General features: G+C 48.1%; 8 protein-coding genes across 8 annotated transcripts; 5 read left to right on the top strand and 3 right to left on the bottom strand.

Annotated features, from left to right (window-relative positions):
• Positions 1 to 7: 7 nt before the first annotated feature.
• On the top strand, positions 8 to 4,294 carry Bathy10g03060 (unknown protein; the record flags this gene model as incomplete). The annotated part of the gene is made up of 1 exon (XM_007510534.1): positions 8 to 4,294. The coding sequence occupies one exon, from the start codon at positions 8 to 10 to the stop codon at positions 4,292 to 4,294; it is 4,287 nt and encodes a 1,428-aa protein (XP_007510596.1).
• Positions 4,295 to 4,408: 114 nt separating this feature from the next.
• Positions 4,409 to 6,379, bottom strand: Bathy10g03050 (putative exo-alpha-sialidase; the record flags this gene model as incomplete). The annotated part of the gene is made up of 1 exon (XM_007510469.1): positions 4,409 to 6,379. The coding sequence occupies one exon, from the start codon at positions 6,377 to 6,379 to the stop codon at positions 4,409 to 4,411; it is 1,971 nt and encodes a 656-aa protein (XP_007510531.1).
• Positions 6,380 to 6,481: 102 nt separating this feature from the next.
• Bathy10g03040 (predicted protein) lies at positions 6,482 to 7,825 on the top strand (the record flags this gene model as incomplete). Its single annotated transcript, XM_007510698.1, has 1 exon — positions 6,482 to 7,825. The coding sequence occupies one exon, from the start codon at positions 6,482 to 6,484 to the stop codon at positions 7,823 to 7,825; it is 1,344 nt and encodes a 447-aa protein (XP_007510760.1).
• A 103-nt stretch (positions 7,826 to 7,928) lies between these two features.
• Bathy10g03030 (predicted protein) lies at positions 7,929 to 9,317 on the top strand (the record flags this gene model as incomplete). Its single annotated transcript, XM_007510515.1, has 1 exon — positions 7,929 to 9,317. One exon carries the CDS (start codon positions 7,929 to 7,931, stop codon positions 9,315 to 9,317), a length of 1,389 nt encoding a protein of 462 aa, XP_007510577.1.
• Positions 9,318 to 9,444: 127 nt separating this feature from the next.
• On the bottom strand, positions 9,445 to 10,365 carry Bathy10g03020 (predicted protein; the record flags this gene model as incomplete). Its single annotated transcript, XM_007510474.1, has 1 exon — positions 9,445 to 10,365. The coding sequence occupies one exon, from the start codon at positions 10,363 to 10,365 to the stop codon at positions 9,445 to 9,447; it is 921 nt and encodes a 306-aa protein (XP_007510536.1).
• Positions 10,366 to 12,129: 1,764 nt separating this feature from the next.
• Bathy10g03010 (MOF) lies at positions 12,130 to 13,935 on the top strand (the record flags this gene model as incomplete). The annotated part of the gene is made up of 1 exon (XM_007510459.1): positions 12,130 to 13,935. The coding sequence occupies one exon, from the start codon at positions 12,130 to 12,132 to the stop codon at positions 13,933 to 13,935; it is 1,806 nt and encodes a 601-aa protein (XP_007510521.1).
• A 100-nt stretch (positions 13,936 to 14,035) lies between these two features.
• Bathy10g03000 (unknown protein) lies at positions 14,036 to 14,665 on the bottom strand (the record flags this gene model as incomplete). The annotated part of the gene is made up of 1 exon (XM_007510651.1): positions 14,036 to 14,665. One exon carries the CDS (start codon positions 14,663 to 14,665, stop codon positions 14,036 to 14,038), a length of 630 nt encoding a protein of 209 aa, XP_007510713.1.
• A 234-nt stretch (positions 14,666 to 14,899) lies between these two features.
• On the top strand, positions 14,900 to 16,270 carry Bathy10g02990 (unknown protein; the record flags this gene model as incomplete). Its single annotated transcript, XM_007510394.1, has 1 exon — positions 14,900 to 16,270. One exon carries the CDS (start codon positions 14,900 to 14,902, stop codon positions 16,268 to 16,270), a length of 1,371 nt encoding a protein of 456 aa, XP_007510456.1.
• Positions 16,271 to 16,307: the final 37 nt, after the last annotated feature.

Genomic DNA, 16,307 nt, shown 5'->3' with positions numbered 1-16,307 from the left:
TTCACCCATGGACGACGACGATGAAAACGACGACGACGGGTCGAGAAGCTCAAATTGGGAGAGCAAGAGGAGGAAGCGGAGGGAAGACGCGTGCGACGCGTTCGTCTCGTCTTTACCGTCGTCGTCGTCGACATCAATATCGAAGCGAAAATTGAATTCGGAATTCACTCCGAGAGAGCAAATTGAAATCGTTTTGCACGCGTTTTTGATGTCCACGAATAATGGCTCTTCTTCCGTCTGCGAGGCGCACAAATCCTTGAAACTGCTGGAGGAACGTCATAAGGTGTTGACGCTGAGCGAGGAAACGAGAGCGACGTTATTCAATCATTTGAGAAAAATGGCAAACGCAGACGCGATTGAGGTGAGAGATATTTTGCACGTTTTGAAAGGAACGAACAAGGAAAAGTCTACATGGAAAACAGAACGGATGGATGAAAAAATATCCACGGTATTGGAATTGCTCTATGCGATGCGAGAGTCACCTCGAGCGTGGGTGATTGGCGAGAAAAGTGTGGAACGTTTCATAGAAGCGTTGGTGGAAAATTTTGAACACAGAAGACGCGGGGGAGAACCCGGCGAGGAAAAAAGCGAAACCGACGGCGAGGACGGCGAGAAGAAGTTCTGGATATTGAGGTCCGATGATGATTACAACGTTTGGAATTATATGGAAACGGTGAGGAGCATGGTAAAGTCTCTGAGGTTAGCGGCACATCCGAACACGTTGTTGTTGATGTCTTCGGCGGCGTCGTTTGCTGGTGGTAGTGGTGGCGATGAGATCGATGGTGCGACGACTACCGCGGACCGACGCGCGCATGAAAATAGAGGAGAAGGCGAACACGGAGGAGATGGAAACGACGACGACGACGATAACGAGAGAAATAAAGTAAAGAATAAAACGGACGAAGAACTGGAAGAAGACGAGCGCGTCGAACAATATCGGGCAGGGTATAAAAATTTGGAAAACAACCGGTGCGCTTCGAGCGCGAGGGCGTTTGCAGCCATATTCGAACAAATACAGTTACGATGGATGCATGAACATGGATCCGAGATCCTAGGGAATGAGGGGGGATGGTCATTGCCAGAAGATGATATTGTATTTCAAAAGGAAATACACGCGCTGATTGAAGAAATTAACGCGTGCATTCCTGAACGCATAGATAGTTTTGACTCATTCGCAAACGGATTGGACGCGAACAGAGTGTGGGCAAACGCGTGCGGATTCGCGCTCCGAAAGTGCATGGAGGCTTTGGAGGACAAAGACGACCCGATTCGTGCGAAAGAGTTTGACCTTCTGGAACGTAAGATGCGAGGCAGTATTGATAGCAGATTGGTCGCGTTGGCTGTCGTTGAAGGAATGTTCCTGAAAGGCAAAGAAGAGAAAGAGAAAGACGAAGCCTGGAATGGATATCGAAATGAAATATTCTTCTTGGAGCCTTCGCAAGGGATCATTCTCGCACACGATATCTTGAAATGTATAGCAAATACTAGAATCGTCATGGATGACGACGGAGACGATGACGATGACGACGGCGACGACGAAGAGGAAGAAGAGACTGATGAAAATTCTGATCATCACCAAAAGCGAAGCGATTGCATCGTGAATGTTGGCATGGATGCGCTTCGCGCGCTTGCCGTGAAATTAGACTCAGTGTCCGTGCAAGCGGTGCTGAAATCGTGGCTAGAGCCTCGATTAAAGAGCCAAAAATTACACCTCGGAGGAGATGTAGCGAACGAAAACGACAAAAACAACAATAACAACGACGAGGATGGAAAGAACAGGAACGATGACTTTTCATACTTCCTCGGTAAGAAGCAATTAGATGCGATGGCGTTTGCGATGATTCCAAAATCCGACCGTCTCACCTCCTCGGCTGGCTTTGCGCTCGTTCGAGCCTCGCTCGAACTTTCAAGTTTTCTCGAAGAACTTTCTCAAAACGTAGACAATTTTAACCGGAGCGTGAACGTAAACGCCGACAAAAAGAGCGAGACGGTGGATGTGCACATTTCGGACGAAGTCGCGTATAACACTTCGAGTTTGTTCGCGACCGCAGCAGCGTTGAGAATATGTGTCATCGATAGAAAAGCGTCTGAAGACGATTCATTTCGTCGACTCCTCGCGCTCGTTGATGTCGAAGCGTGCCTAGATGCGAGGACACGTCAAAAAGCAGACCTGGAGTTGTGCAGAATTCCAGCCTCTAAATGGGTCGCCGCTTGTTCTCGATGTCTAAAAAATTCAGAGCCACTTTTGAACAAAATGCAAAGCGGCAATTCCATAATCGACGACGACGATAAGCACAACGATAGTTATAGCGAGCGCATGATTGCTGAACGACGAGTTTCAATTACAAAGCGTGCCGCACAGGCCATCGCCAAAGCGGCGAGCAATGGCTCTTCCTCCATGCCGCCCGATAATATCGCGCACATGTTGGTTACGTCGAAATGCTTGCGTTTATGCTCGGAAGTTGCCTCGAGCCTTGCCGGCGGTAAATTGATCACCACACCAGCAAGCGGTGCTAAATCTACGCCGCGAGTGATGAGAAACGACGACGATGATGACGACGAAATAAGCTTCTTGAGCTTGCCGAAAGAGTCTCGCGCGGCTATGGTCGGAGCGTGCATATCCCTTTTGAACTGCGCCTATCTTTTACCGGCGAACACCTACGCGAGACAAAGTATTTGGGATGCAATGTTCGCTACTTCAGGACGTGTACTCGCAACGAAATGGGCTCTCGAACGCGCGAATGAATGGAACGATCTTCGGGCAATCAACCCGGCGCTGCGATTTGCAGCGGCGCTCGACGACGATACTTCGTTGATGCTTGGTCGTTCCACGTTCAACTTGAAAAACGTCGATGAGGAAGAGCAGCGTCAAATTTCGATTCAAACTTCGAGGAATGTTGCCATTGCACATGTCGTCGCCGCGGCGTGGTCGAACGGTGTCGATGATGAAGCCTCTATGGATAGAGAAAACTACGCGGTCAAAGAAGATGACGTTCTACATGCCATCTCTGCCATCTCGAGAGATGCCGCATTTGCGCGTTCGTCGTCCTCGAACACGCACACGCACAATCAAATGGCATCTTTCCTAACAATTTTTACCAACGAAGACGAAGATGAGGCCAGCAATAACGCCAGAGCAACCTTTGCGAGTCTTCGAGGGAGAGCTGAACTCGTCTCGCGCGGATTCTCTCACTTCAAGAAGAAAGCTTTCTCTTCGCAAAATTTGTTGTCCTTATACAAAACGGCGATGCACTTTTGCTTAGCATCCGCGGCTTCTGCCGATTCGTCGATACTCGATGAAGGTAAAGGTGGAGGAAATCTCGACCCAGATGCCAGAACTATTGTCAACGATCGCGGGGCGCTTTCTCCCGGCGCGGTCGTCCTCGTCGCGTCTGAAACAATCGAAGCCTTATCGGACGAAATTAGAAAGTGCGAAAGCGGAGATCAACAACAAAGCAAAGATCAAAGCACCACCATAGCTGATGCAGAAATGGTGTGTTTGCTGTTTTTGGACGGTTTACGAGCCGTTCGTGTTGTGTGTGAACTCGAAGTGCCCGGACCGGTGATGGCTGGGAGACTCGCGATGGCGTCCGCGTCCACTCTGTTGTCGTTATCGGTCGTCTTTGCAAAATTCAGCAACCAGAACTTGCAAGATATTGCCAGACGAAAGAACATGCTGGAGATGTGCATTCAAGGAATCGATGCCTTGATTGATTGCAAGGCTGTGTACGCCTCGCCTCGACGATGTAAGGCGCTACTCGACGCCGCAACGGCTGCCGCAAAACGCACTTCGGCGCTTTCCGCTGAAGAAATGATATCGCAAGCGAATACAACAACTACAACTACCGCACCCACTACTATAGCGCCCGCCGTCAACAATGAAGGGAGTACTAAAGAGAAGAAGATGGACATTTCTAGAAGCTTTGATGCGAGAAGACTTCGACGGAAACGCAGGATTAATCGAGGCGGACGCGTGAAAATGTCAGCATCTTCTAAGCGGCGCGAACAACAATCGGCACTGCAACGGTCCGGTGCCGTCGGTCGTAAACGTTCTCGAGATATTCGAAACTACGAAGTCGCTTCAGACTCGGACGGTACCGACGACGACGATGACTATTACGACGATGACGGCGAAGAAGGCAACGACGGCGGAGGCTACGGCGCGGCAGCAATCATGGAAGAGTTCGAACCATCCGATATCGACGAATCCGACGACGACGATTCGGACGACAACAACGACAATAACGACGGTGGTTTTGGTATGCGCGGTGGTGGTATCACCGGATGGGGCTAAGATACTACAATAGACGATCCTCACATTCATTTAGAAACAACACCTTCCTTGTAAGGTAATTGTAGCGGCTAAAATCTAGAAACTAAAAAAGGACAAAACTTACTTCATCTTCACTCAGAGGCCGTCCAGCTCGTACGAAAGCGTCGTTTTCACGGCTATATCCCCTTCTTCTACCCTTCCTCCTTCCTCTGATGATGTAGAAGATGATGATAACGACGACGAGATCTTCTCTTCTTCCACCTGTTGAACTTTCGGCTCGTATTTCTTCCTTTCGAAACTCTTCGGATTGAATTTCACCTCGGCGATTTTGATCCCTCCAATATCCCCTTGACGCAAGTGCGGGTGGCCCATCAACGAGTACGCCACAATAGCGCGATCTCCGTCGGTAATGACCGTTGGGTAGTGTATATACATCTTCAAGCTCCCTTCTTCGAGTTCGGTGATGGTTTTAAACCCAACGCCGCCGTCGCAGGAAATCGAAACGCGTAATCGACACCGGCCTTTGTTGATCTTATTCTTATCGGTGGCATCGTTAAAGGCGACGACAATCTCTCTCGTATCGGGAAATGAGGTCGCGTCCATTTTCGAATCCGGATTTGGTACCGTCGTCGGGTTTGCCCCGGTCCACGTATCTCCACCGTCCCAGGAAAACGCGGTGTACACTTTTCCTTTACTCGTTCGAAAAAACAGTTGCAGCGAATAATCTCTCCTTTCTACAACCGCGCCTTCAATCAACCACGTCCCGCCCACTCTAATCTTCCCTTTCGGTTGCCAACTCTTCCCTTGGTCTTTAGAAACTAAAACGCCGTGCGAAGCGGGCGATTTTGGTTGCCTGCACGCGTTCGATTCCGCTTTCTCCTTCCAATACGGCAAAACCCAATTCCCGGTCTGCGTGTGCACGGTGATTCTATTCGCAATCACTTTCGGCATCCCTGGTGAATCTTCTTTACTTTGCGCGTGCACTTCTTGCGGTTCCGACCACGTCTTCCCACCATCTCTCGATTTTGTCACTTTCACGTCTCCTCCTGGTGAAAATCTCGGAGGGATTTTCGATCCGCTCTTGTTCTCCCTTGCCGGTCTCAAACAGTTTTGCGACTCGGTGTAAAATAACCACAAACCGTTCTCCTCGTTTGGCGGGTTAAAAAGCACCGGCGACCACACCGCCGTTTTCACGTTCTGCATGCTCGACACTCTCTTCGGTTTCGACCACGGTTGATCGACATCCTCCGCGTAGGAAATCAAAATCGACTGGCCTCGTATGCCTTCGATGCCGCTACTCGATTGCCACGCCACGGCGAACCCTTTCTTCGTCGCGTTCACGTTCCACCTCCCGATAGTCGCCATGTGCGAATACTTCCTTCCGTTCGCGGCTTCATCTCTCGCCACCCAAAACTTCCTCGGCTTAATCTGCTGAATCCGATTCCGTTCGTTTCTATTTAAACTCTTCGTCCGTATCGCCACGTCTTCCCGTTCGCACGTCTCTCGTTTCTCCTTGTCTTTGTATTTAATCTTGACGGATTCCGCCGGTATCGGTTCGGTACCGTCCTCTTCCTCCGTGTTTACTCTCTCTAAATCCTGATTCTCTTGCTCCAACGCGTCGTCCTCGATTAACGGAGTTCCCATGTCCACTTCATCTAAATCTTCCTCCTCTTTCTTCTTTAAAGCCTCTTGCTCCTCTTCACCCGCGCTCGCGCCAAACCCGCTCATCTGTGCAAACTTCCCAAACACTTGCCTGTAATACGGTTCCAACACGTCCTCGATTTTTTCCGCGTATTCTTCCGTTTTTTCGAGAACAATCGACGAGGAAACCGTGGACGATCGCGCGTGCCGGTTGTTCGCTCTGTGGATTAAAAGCTGCTGCTGTTTCTTTTGCATCATCCTCGTGGCATCATCCTCGTTTAACGCATCATCATCGACCGAAGTTGATGATGATGATTTCCCCGCGAAATCATCATCACCATGAAAAACATCATCGCGTGATGAAAAGAGCGCGCTAAAAAGAAACGAGACGAAAAGGACGGCACAAAAACAGAAAACAATCGCTCGCCGTCGTCTTTGTCGCCCGGAGGAAGAGGAGGAGGACATTTATGAACGTCTTTTACAAAGCTTGCGTTGTAGGGGTAAATTGTTTCATCAAAAGAAAGATATAATGGAGATTTTATCCTCATAATAAGTAAACAACACACCATGGTTGCATCAGCAGTAGCAGCGGCAGCAGCGGCAACAGCATCGGCATCGCCTTTAGCTGCTGCTCGAACTGGTGCTGCTCGAGGCGCGTTGGCGTGCGTGGTGTACGTCTCCGAAGGGAGACGAATGGACGTGCTGAAAGCCATCGAATCCGTCGCTTTATCAAAACGGATTACCACGAAGCCGAATGATATGAAGACGAAAAGAGACGACGACGACGAGACCTACAACAACAACGCGGTTAAATTGGTGAAAACATTCATCGATGAACCGTATAACCGAACCGGGTTTACCTTTGCGGTGAGAACGGATGATGATTTTGATGATGCCGTGAATGGTGGTGACAACAGTGCGTTGGTGGTGTTGGACGGGAAAGCGAAGAACGAGCGGCGGAAGAAGAAGGTCTCGCGTCTCATCGCGAACAGAGTCCACGAAGTCGCCACGTCGGCGTTTATGGAAATTGGCTCGTTTAAGAAACACTCGGCGACGCACCCGAGGCTTGGGATTGTGGACCACGTTTCGGTGCACCCGATTGGGACGTGCGATATGGACGCGGCGAAGGAAGCGGCGAGAGCAGTCGGGAGGCGATTCGGGGACGAGTTAGGGGTGAACGCGTACATGTACGGGCACGCGACGATGGTAAAAGGTGGTGATGATGGCATAGGTGGTGAGGCCAGCGCGAATAGTGCTAGAGAGAAGGATACTGAGAGTAACCGCGAGCGGAGAGAATTAGCTGAAATTAGACGAAAATTAGGGTACTTCTCCGCCAACGGGGAAAACGAGACGTGGGTCGGTGCTTCCGACGTGTACGACCGAATGCAGAAGTGGGAGGTGAAGCCGGATTTTGGCTCGAGCGAGAAAAGCGACGTGGAAGAAAAAGGCGTGTGTTGCGTCGGTGCAGTGCCGTTTGTGGTGAATTACAACGTGCCAATGGTATGCGAACTGAGCGACGAGAGTCAAGAGAAACTCGCGCTCGATTTGGGAAAACAGATTGCGAAACGCGTCAGTCAACGAAACGAAATCGACGGGTTACCGAACGTCCAAAGCATGGCGCTGATGCGAACAACAACAACACCATCAACACCATCACCATCGCGTCAAAACAACAAAATGGAAATTGAAATCGCGTGTAATTTATTAGACGAAACGTCCTCCACGACGAGAATTCAAGTGCAAAAGAAAATCGAAGAGTTGATGCCGGAACTGTTGGTCGAGAACGTGTTGCGCGGCGTCAAGTTGAACGGCGCCAGTTGTCAGATTGGACAAGGGTACGTGACCAATTTACAGCCGCAAGATTTCTTAGACGCGGTGAGTAGTACTTCGAGCGATGATGCCGCGTCGTGAGGTGTTGGAACTTCCTCGTTGATGTTTGTTATTCACAGTATTCGTATGTGCGCACAAAGAGTAACCGTTCTTAGGTGATTTTCGCTCTTCATTCTTTTACCTCATGGCGTTATCGTCACCGCGATGTGCTGCTCATGCGAACGCTGCTTCTAATACCAAATTGACAAAAAGGAGTCCCAACGTCATGGGAGCATCTTCCAATCCAAAAGTAACGCATCATAATCATCATTCTCATCATCATCATCATCGCGAGGGAAACATCAAAGTTTTTCTCATTTCCGACATCCACTTTGACGCGAAGGAAAACGAGAGATTCATCGAGCAGATGCCATCCTCCTCGAACAGTAACAACAACAAAGATGACGACTGCTATTCGATACTCATCATCGCCGGCGACGTCGCGGAAAAGTTGAGCGATTTAGAGCGGTGCTTTCGCACGTGTTTGAAGAAGTTTGATTGCGTTTTTTATACTTTTGGCAATCACGACCTGTGGTGTGCCTCGAAAGAGGAAAAATGTTCGCTGGAGAAGATTCAATCGGTGTTTAAGCTGTGCGAGAGATTAGGGGTGAAAACGGATCCATCATCGGGAGAAGGGATTGGTGGCCCGAACGACGACGCAAAAAGGAGGGTATTCATAGCTCCCGTGCATAGCTGGTACGAGCGGGAGTTTGATACGGAAGAAGAGGTGGAAGCGCCCGAGGGCGTGAACATTCCCGGCGTCGAGAGGGTTATGACGGATTATCGTTTATGCAAGTGGCCGAAACTCGACGCGTGGAAAAAAGAGATCACGAAGACGACGACGATAAAGTCAGACGATTATTACATTTCGAAGAAAATTGACGCTTTGAACGACGCGGATGGCAAATTTGAACGATTTTTAGAAAACGTGAAGCGAGCGAAAGAGGAAGGCAAAGACGTGACGGTGATTACGTTTTCGCATTTTCTTCCGAGGATTGAGTTAATCCCAGAGAAGCGCTTCTTGCTCTATCCGAAGTTGACGCAAGCGGTTGGCTCGAATATCTTAAACGAACGCATAGAGCGCGTTACAGAAATATTACATCTCGAGAAATCGGGGAAGGACTCGCATACTCACGCTTTTGGTCACACCCATTTTGGATGGAACTTAGTTTTGGAGAATAACGTGCGTTACGTCCAAGCTGCGTTAGCTACACCGAAAGAGTGGGTGAGACGTCCGCGGAGTTTAGTTGTAGGCGAGTTTTTTTCAAACGCGCCAGGGAACTCGCCTCTACTTCTATACGACTCTCGGACGAATGCGTTTTCCGGAAGCTCGTCGAATATAAAAGAATATAATCCTGGATTATGGGCAAAATATTACGAGGAAAACGCGAGGGATCCGAGTAATAAGACGTTAGCTCCTTGGGTATTGTCGTACGTCTCCAGAGTGTGGGGTTCGCGAGAGTTGAAGAAGAGCATGATGATGACGTCGAATACCGACGCGTCGCCGTTGCCGGGTAAGAGCGGTCAAGTGTAGGTCGATTAAAATGTGTACAGCGTAATATCGATCTCATTTTTGTTACAAGCTTATATATATAGTAGTAGTAGTAATAGATGTAGCTGGTTTAGTGTGGAGTATAATATACTGTCGTCACTTCGTGTGTTCATTGCGTCATCGTTCTTTGATTCGTATATACCAAAGCGCCAAAATACCCGGTCAAAATAAGGTTCGCGACCGTCGCCAACTTATTAACCCCATTCGAATTCACCGCCAAACACGCCACCCAAAACAAAGGCACCAGCGTCGCCATTTTTCGGTCGAATTTGAACGGATCCTCCACGTCGTAAAAGCAGTACAAATAATACGCGCACAAACATCCCGTCGCGAACATCTCCGCGCTAGAATTCCCCCCGTGACTGCTATTCCTATCGTCCTCGTATTCTCGCTTACTCCCACTACCGTAGTGCGTCTTCGACGACTGACTCACTCTCACGTCTTTCCCGCTCGCTCTCGCTAACTTCCTCGCCGTCTCCTGTAACTTTTCGTTCAGTTTCACTCGCTGTATCTCGCTCTCGCGTATCTTTTGCACGCTCGCTCGAAAGCGTGATTCCGCTTCCTCCACTTGAAATTTCAACTCCTCGACGACGTATTTATGTTGCTCTTGAAAGAACTTCAAGGACGTATGCGTCGTATTCGACGTTGGTGGTTTTGACGCATCATCTAAAAACAAAGCTTTGATGGTAAAACCATTCCCGTTCTCGAGGATGCGTCGAAACGCGCGCGATATCGTGACCACTCTTTTCGTCTCCCTTTCCACGCATTCGTCGTCGTCGTCTGAATCATCTGAATCGTCGTTCGTCTTCGTCTTTGTCTTCTTCATCGAATGATGATGAGAAAAAATCTCACTCGCGGTTGCTTTCGTAATCTCCCACGGCAAAAGAAAAACCGCGAAAACGTGCAAAACAAACGCGATCGGAAACGTGATCAGCGCGAGAGCGCACGTTCGTAAGATCGAGAACAACACCATCAACACAGAAGAGCTCTTCTTTTTCTTCTGTGTTGTATTCGTCAAAGTCGTCGTCATCTCGTTACTTTTGTTCGTTGTGTTGTTTGCGAAGAAAAGAAGAATATAAAGGAAAAAGAAGAGATGAAAACGTTTGAAATTTTTTCGTGGTTCAGAACACTTTTTGCAAAACAAACGTTGGAGGAGAGTTGTGAGCACTTTTTTGAACCACCTTTTGAAAATGTAGGCAACAAGTTTTTTACAACTTTCTAAATACCCAAGCAACGGAGGCTCGGCGATCGAGATGCTAATTAAAAAAAAAAACACCTCACTTAAAGAAAGCTGCTGCGTACCACTTCTCCATCACACCCAACGCGCGAGGCGCCGGCGTAAATTCAAAGCTACCAGGCCGTAACTTGTGAACGACCCGTTCGAAAAAGTACCTCAAACCTAAAATCGCGTCATTGGCCTTCGCGAAGGTCCGCAGGAAAGTTCTAAAAGGAGAACAATTCAGTTCGGGGACCAACAACCTCTGCGAAATCCGAATCTAATCGCGGGAGCATCATTAACGAACTTTATCACCAACTCGCCAAGACCCAAGGTCTCGAGCAGAGTTGGCTTTTGTTTGTCTGGAAAAAAAGTATCAACTCGCCAAGACAAGGTCTCGGACAGAGTCGATTTTTCCAGAAATCTGTAAGAAACACTATCTCCAAGAAAAAAAAAAGGAGAGAACTCTCGATTTTAATCGATACAAACTCCCCCACCGGTACTAAAATCCGTTTCAAATGAAAGGTTGGAATTCTTTCCCAAAAAATGCTCTTTCCTCCATGTAAAGTCGTCGTTGACTTCTTCTTCGATGAAGAAGAGAGAAGATATGCAATAACACGACGACAAAGAAAAGAACACAAAAAAGGAGAGAAACTCGCCCGCGCAAGTCAAAACTCCCCGTACTCGAACCCCCTTTGTCCGTTCTTTCCCAGCTCTTTTCATTCATTCAATCTGCCATGCATGCGGGAGGAGAGATACAAAAATCGATTTGTATCTATAAATCAAAAAGAAAGCAAACGATGAAGAAAAGAGCTCCCACCCTTCCACCCACTATCATCGATAGAGGTCTATCGATGATAGCAATGCGTGTGACTTTCTCGCGCGCGTGCGCGCGCGCACGCAAAAAAAAAGTGATATTATATGCGCGCGCAAATGCGCGCAAATGCGCGCGCGAGAAAGTGAAGAGGAAATGAAAAAAAAATGCGTTTTTTAGATACAGATACAAAAGTTTCTCTTTCTCTTTCTCTTTCTCTTTCTTTTCCCCCAATTTTCCTAGTTTTTCTTTTTTTTGCGAGGAAGAAAATAAACGGAGAGAGACTATGTAAAAAGCGCGTATTTTCCAGCTCCGAGTTCCTGCGAACGTTTTATGAGGTGTATGGGTGCATCCGCGCGCTTTTCAGCACCTCTCGCGCGCGCGCGGTCCCCAGTCAACGCGCGCGCGTGGAGGGGACGGGAAAGGGGTGACGTGTCAAGCTCTCGTGCAAAGTTGGTTTCTGTTTAGGGTCTCAAATTCTCAACTTTCATTCTCGTGCGTTTCTGAAGCTCTTTTTTTTTAAATAAGATTTTTATTTTGTGACAACGACAGAGAAAAAAGCGAAAAAGGAAACAACTTTTCGTTCAAGAAACGCTCCATTCATTCTCTCTCGCGCACACTCTTCAAACAGACAGATTTTGTTGAGATATCAGGTTGTTTTTGTTTTTGGTGTCGCGCGCAAATTGGAAGAGCACTGAGAAAAGAAAGAGAAGAAGAGAGAAGATTGAATTTCACCTAAATTTCATTCATTTTGCGCCGACACGATGACGACCGATTTTGATGATGATGATTTTGACGATGACGATGACGGAGCGAAGAAGACGGTGGAATTGATTTCAGAAGGACCGCAAGCTTTAACGGGAGAAGAGAAGACGCCGGCGCCGACGCCTCCTCTGGTATATGATAATACTATTAATAGCAATAACGTGGAACCATCATCGTCACAACCAGAACAACAACAACAACAACCAGAACAACAACAACAACAACAAGGTAATACTAAGGATGACGATGATGATGATGATGACAATGATGATCAGAAAACGAATTGTCATCACCAAGAAGAAGAAGAGAAGAATAAAAAGAATAAAGAGTTTCCAATCAAATCGAAAGTGAGCGCGAAGGCGTCCTTCGACGGTCACTTGCACCCGGCGACGGTGGTTGAAATTCAACGAAGAAATTCAACGAAAAAGAAAGACTTTGACGACGGCGAAGGAGAGATTGAAAAGTATTACATTCACTACGATAAGTTTGATAAGAGATTGGACGAGTGGGTGAGCGCAGAGAATGTGCACGACTACACCGCGGCGGGCGACGGGTTATTCGACGAGAGCGAGGCGCAAAATGGAGGCGTCGCTGGGAGCGCGAATAAAATGATGACGACGCAGACCAACGGAGCGGTGAATACGAACGGAGAATCCACGCCGCATTCGGCGACGAACCCATTGTTATCGTCAAACAACAAAAACTCCCACAGCGAAGGAACGACCACTCGGAAATTGACGCGAACCATGAAAAGAAGATACAACGAAATTCACAACGTCGACGGCGTCTCGGTGGAAGATTTACCTCGAATCGACCAGTTGGCGGAAAAAGAGCACGAAGAGAAGACAAAAATGAAAAATATTCAGTGCGTTCAGTTTGGAAAGTACGAAATGGACGCGTGGTACTACAGCCCGTACCCGGAAATTACCGGCCAATGCGACATGCTGTACGTCTGCCCGTACTGTATGAAGTACATGCGCAAACCGAAAACGATGCAAAAGCACCAGAAAGAGTGCACGATCACGCACCCGCCGGGGAAGAAGATTTACGAACACGAAAACGCAAACGACGAACAAACCACGATTTGCTTCTGGGAAATCGACGGGAAAGAAGCCAAAACGTATTGCCAGAACCTTTGCTTGGTGGCGAAACTGTTTTTGGATCACAAGACGTTGTATTACGACGTCGAGCCGTTCAATTTTTACGTCATGACGGAGTGTAAAAGTAGTAGTAGCGATACGCATAGAAATAGCAACGAGAAGGATACGATGAAAAAGAAGGATAATCGAGTGCACGTCCCGGTCGGTTACTTTTCAAAAGAAAAACAATCCGCGGAAGAGTACAACTTGGCGTGCATTCTCACCTTGCCTTCGCACCAACGAAGAGGCTACGGTTCTTTCCTCATCTCCATGAGTTACGAACTCTCGAAACGAGAGGGCAAATTCGGGACTCCGGAACGACCGTTATCCGATCTCGGTCGAGTCAGTTACCGGTCGTATTGGTCCAAACACATTCTCGAAGCCATGAGAGGGCACAAGAACATGAACGGGTTGACCGTCCGCGATTTGTCCATGAAAACTATGTTTCGAGAAAGCGACGTGACTTCCGCGTTGCAAAGCTTAAACTTGTTAAAATATTGGAAAGGACAACACATAGTCTCCGCGACGCCAAAAATTGTCGAAACGCACTTGCAATCGTTTTCAAAGACGACGACGACGAACAGAAGTAATTTGCGATTCGAACCGAGCTTTGTGACGTGGCAGCCATCCGCGGCGTCTGAACCTTTGGGTAATAAAAAGAAGTGATTGACGACGACGACGAGAGCGCCGCTGCCGAACATATACGCGTTCATTTTTATTTTACTCTATTAATAATCTAAAAAGCTACAACACCACCCGCATCTCTCTACCACTCGCTCTTTCTACTCTCCTCGCTCTCCGATAACGATTCGCCGTCGGAAGCCTTTTCTTTCCTCCTCCTCCTCCTCTCCTTCTCTTTCTTCACCAACATCTTCACCCTCTCGCAATCCAACGCGACGCTCGCTTCCCGCTTCTTCATCTCTCGCAATACCTCCTCGTTTTGTTCCGTACGTTGCTTCTCCAACGCATTTTCCAGCTCGTGTTTCCTCACCTCTTCTCGTAACTGCTCGCATTTCAATTCCATCTTTTCCATCTGCGTTCGCATTCGCGTCATCTCGTCCTCTCGCTCCTGTTTGTCTCTTTGTGTTATTCGTGTCAACCTTTCTCGCATTTCCTCGAGTTTTCTCGCGCATTTGCTCGCGATTTCTCGCGCGGAACGTTTTATTTCTGCGTTCTCTTCGCGTAATCTTTCGATTTCTCGAGAGGCGAGGAGCATGAGGTTCGTTTCATCGTCGTCTTCGTTTACGTTTACGTCGTCGTTTACGTCCGACGGAGAAGCGAACTTTGGAAATTCACCGACAGTTTCACCCCCCGCAGAAGCATCATTCAGCAAGGAATAGTCTTCAGGACCGACACCAAAATTACCACCGCTCAAAGAAGAAGTCGTCGTCGTCATTCTCTCTTCTTCTTTGTCTCCTTTGTCTTTGTCTTCGAGCGCGTACGAGTACAACAACAAATGGAGTTTCGGGAAAGATTTCAAATTCTGAATTGGAAAAAGTCTCGTCACTTTACTTCATTAAGACGCGCGCGCACACGGCAGAGTAACACTACTTTTAAAAGAGAAATGACGAAAAGCTTAAGCTTAGCATGCTCGTTTAAACCGAGAACGACCTGACAACACCACCGAGAAATGACGACGAGAATACGAGACGAACTGGAGCGTTCGTGGCCGAAGAACAACAACAAGATGATGATGAAAATGACGCCGCTCCGGGCACTCGCGGAGAACGCAAAACGCGTCCTCGCAGAGACGAAGAAGTTTCTCGACGAATTCGATGAGGATGGAATCAAAGACGATGATAAAGACATCGACCGCGCGAGGAAAGAGATTGAACAACTCGCGGGAGAGATGCGAAGCGAAAAAGAGGACGTGGAACTGTCCTTTTATTACCACGGAGACGAGGAGGAGGAGGAGGACGCTGTATCGTCATCGTCTTCACTAAGCGAGAGGAAGAAGAGGAACACATTCGCTGAAAAGTTCTTAGGTGGGTGTTTCCCGGGTGGAGTGGAGGTGAAGAAAAATGTTGCTGCGACCGCCGCCGCGGCGCTGCGGATACGCGTCTTCGATCGATTTTCATCATCATCATCAGAAGAAGAAGAAGAGGAAGAAAAGTGGATGACGGATGCGATCGAGTTCATCGAGAAAGCGAGGAAATCGAACGCGTTTTTGATTATAGAAAACTGTGGAACGGAAGAGAAAGCGCGGGAGATACGCGCGGAGTTGTATTCGGGCGCGATGGCGTTTTCTGCGAAAAGGAGCGAAGAGGAAGAGTTTGTGTTTTGCTTGGAAGGTGGGATAGTTTTGGAGGATGAAGAGAAAGGAGCGAATGCGACATACATTCAGGAGGGAGAGGAGAAGAAGGAGAACGGGAAGAACAAGAACAAGAATGAAGGTGGCGGATTGTTTGCGTCGGGGTCGGAGGATAGCGATTCTTTGTCGTCGGATGAAGAGGACGTAGCGAGGATAGAGAGATTGAGCATTAATAATATTAATGATAGAGATATAGCGACGTGTAAACGTGCGCAGGCAAACATTTCGAATGCATTCAGAGCAATGTGCTTAGAACGCGCTGAAAGTATAGCGCTGAGATATGCGCCGATGAGAGAAAGAATTTACGCAAAGTTGAAAGAAAAAGCAAAGGCAAAGAAGAAAGAGGAGAAGGAGAAGAAGAACAATCAACAAAAAAGATTTGACGTGTCGAACGACGAGCCGGTGAGAATGCCGGCAAACGCCTCCTCGCCGCTGGTAAAAAAGAGTAACTTTCAGATCATCGAGAACAATAACGAAGTGGCGTCTGCGAAAAAAGACGGCCCCGGCGTCATGAGCTTTCTCGATTGGATGGGAGGCGATGGAAACGACGAGGTTCCCCTGAGCGAGCAAAAAGGCATTTCCTATCAATCGAAAGCAGATGCAGCGAGAATAAAGGCTTTAGAAGCAGCTTTACGTGAGCTAAACCCAGACCATCCCTTGTTGATGTTCTGTCCGGCGCCTAAAACTTGATTGTTGTGAAAAATACATAATTCAAAGTACTACTGCT

This window comes from Bathycoccus prasinos (genome assembly GCF_002220235.1).
Source record: "Bathycoccus prasinos genomic : Chromosome_10".
NCBI classification, from domain to species: Eukaryota; Viridiplantae; Chlorophyta; class Mamiellophyceae; order Mamiellales; family Bathycoccaceae; genus Bathycoccus; species Bathycoccus prasinos.
The sequence above is the reverse complement of the archived record's forward strand: the minus strand, read 5'-3'. Positions and strand labels throughout refer to the sequence as shown.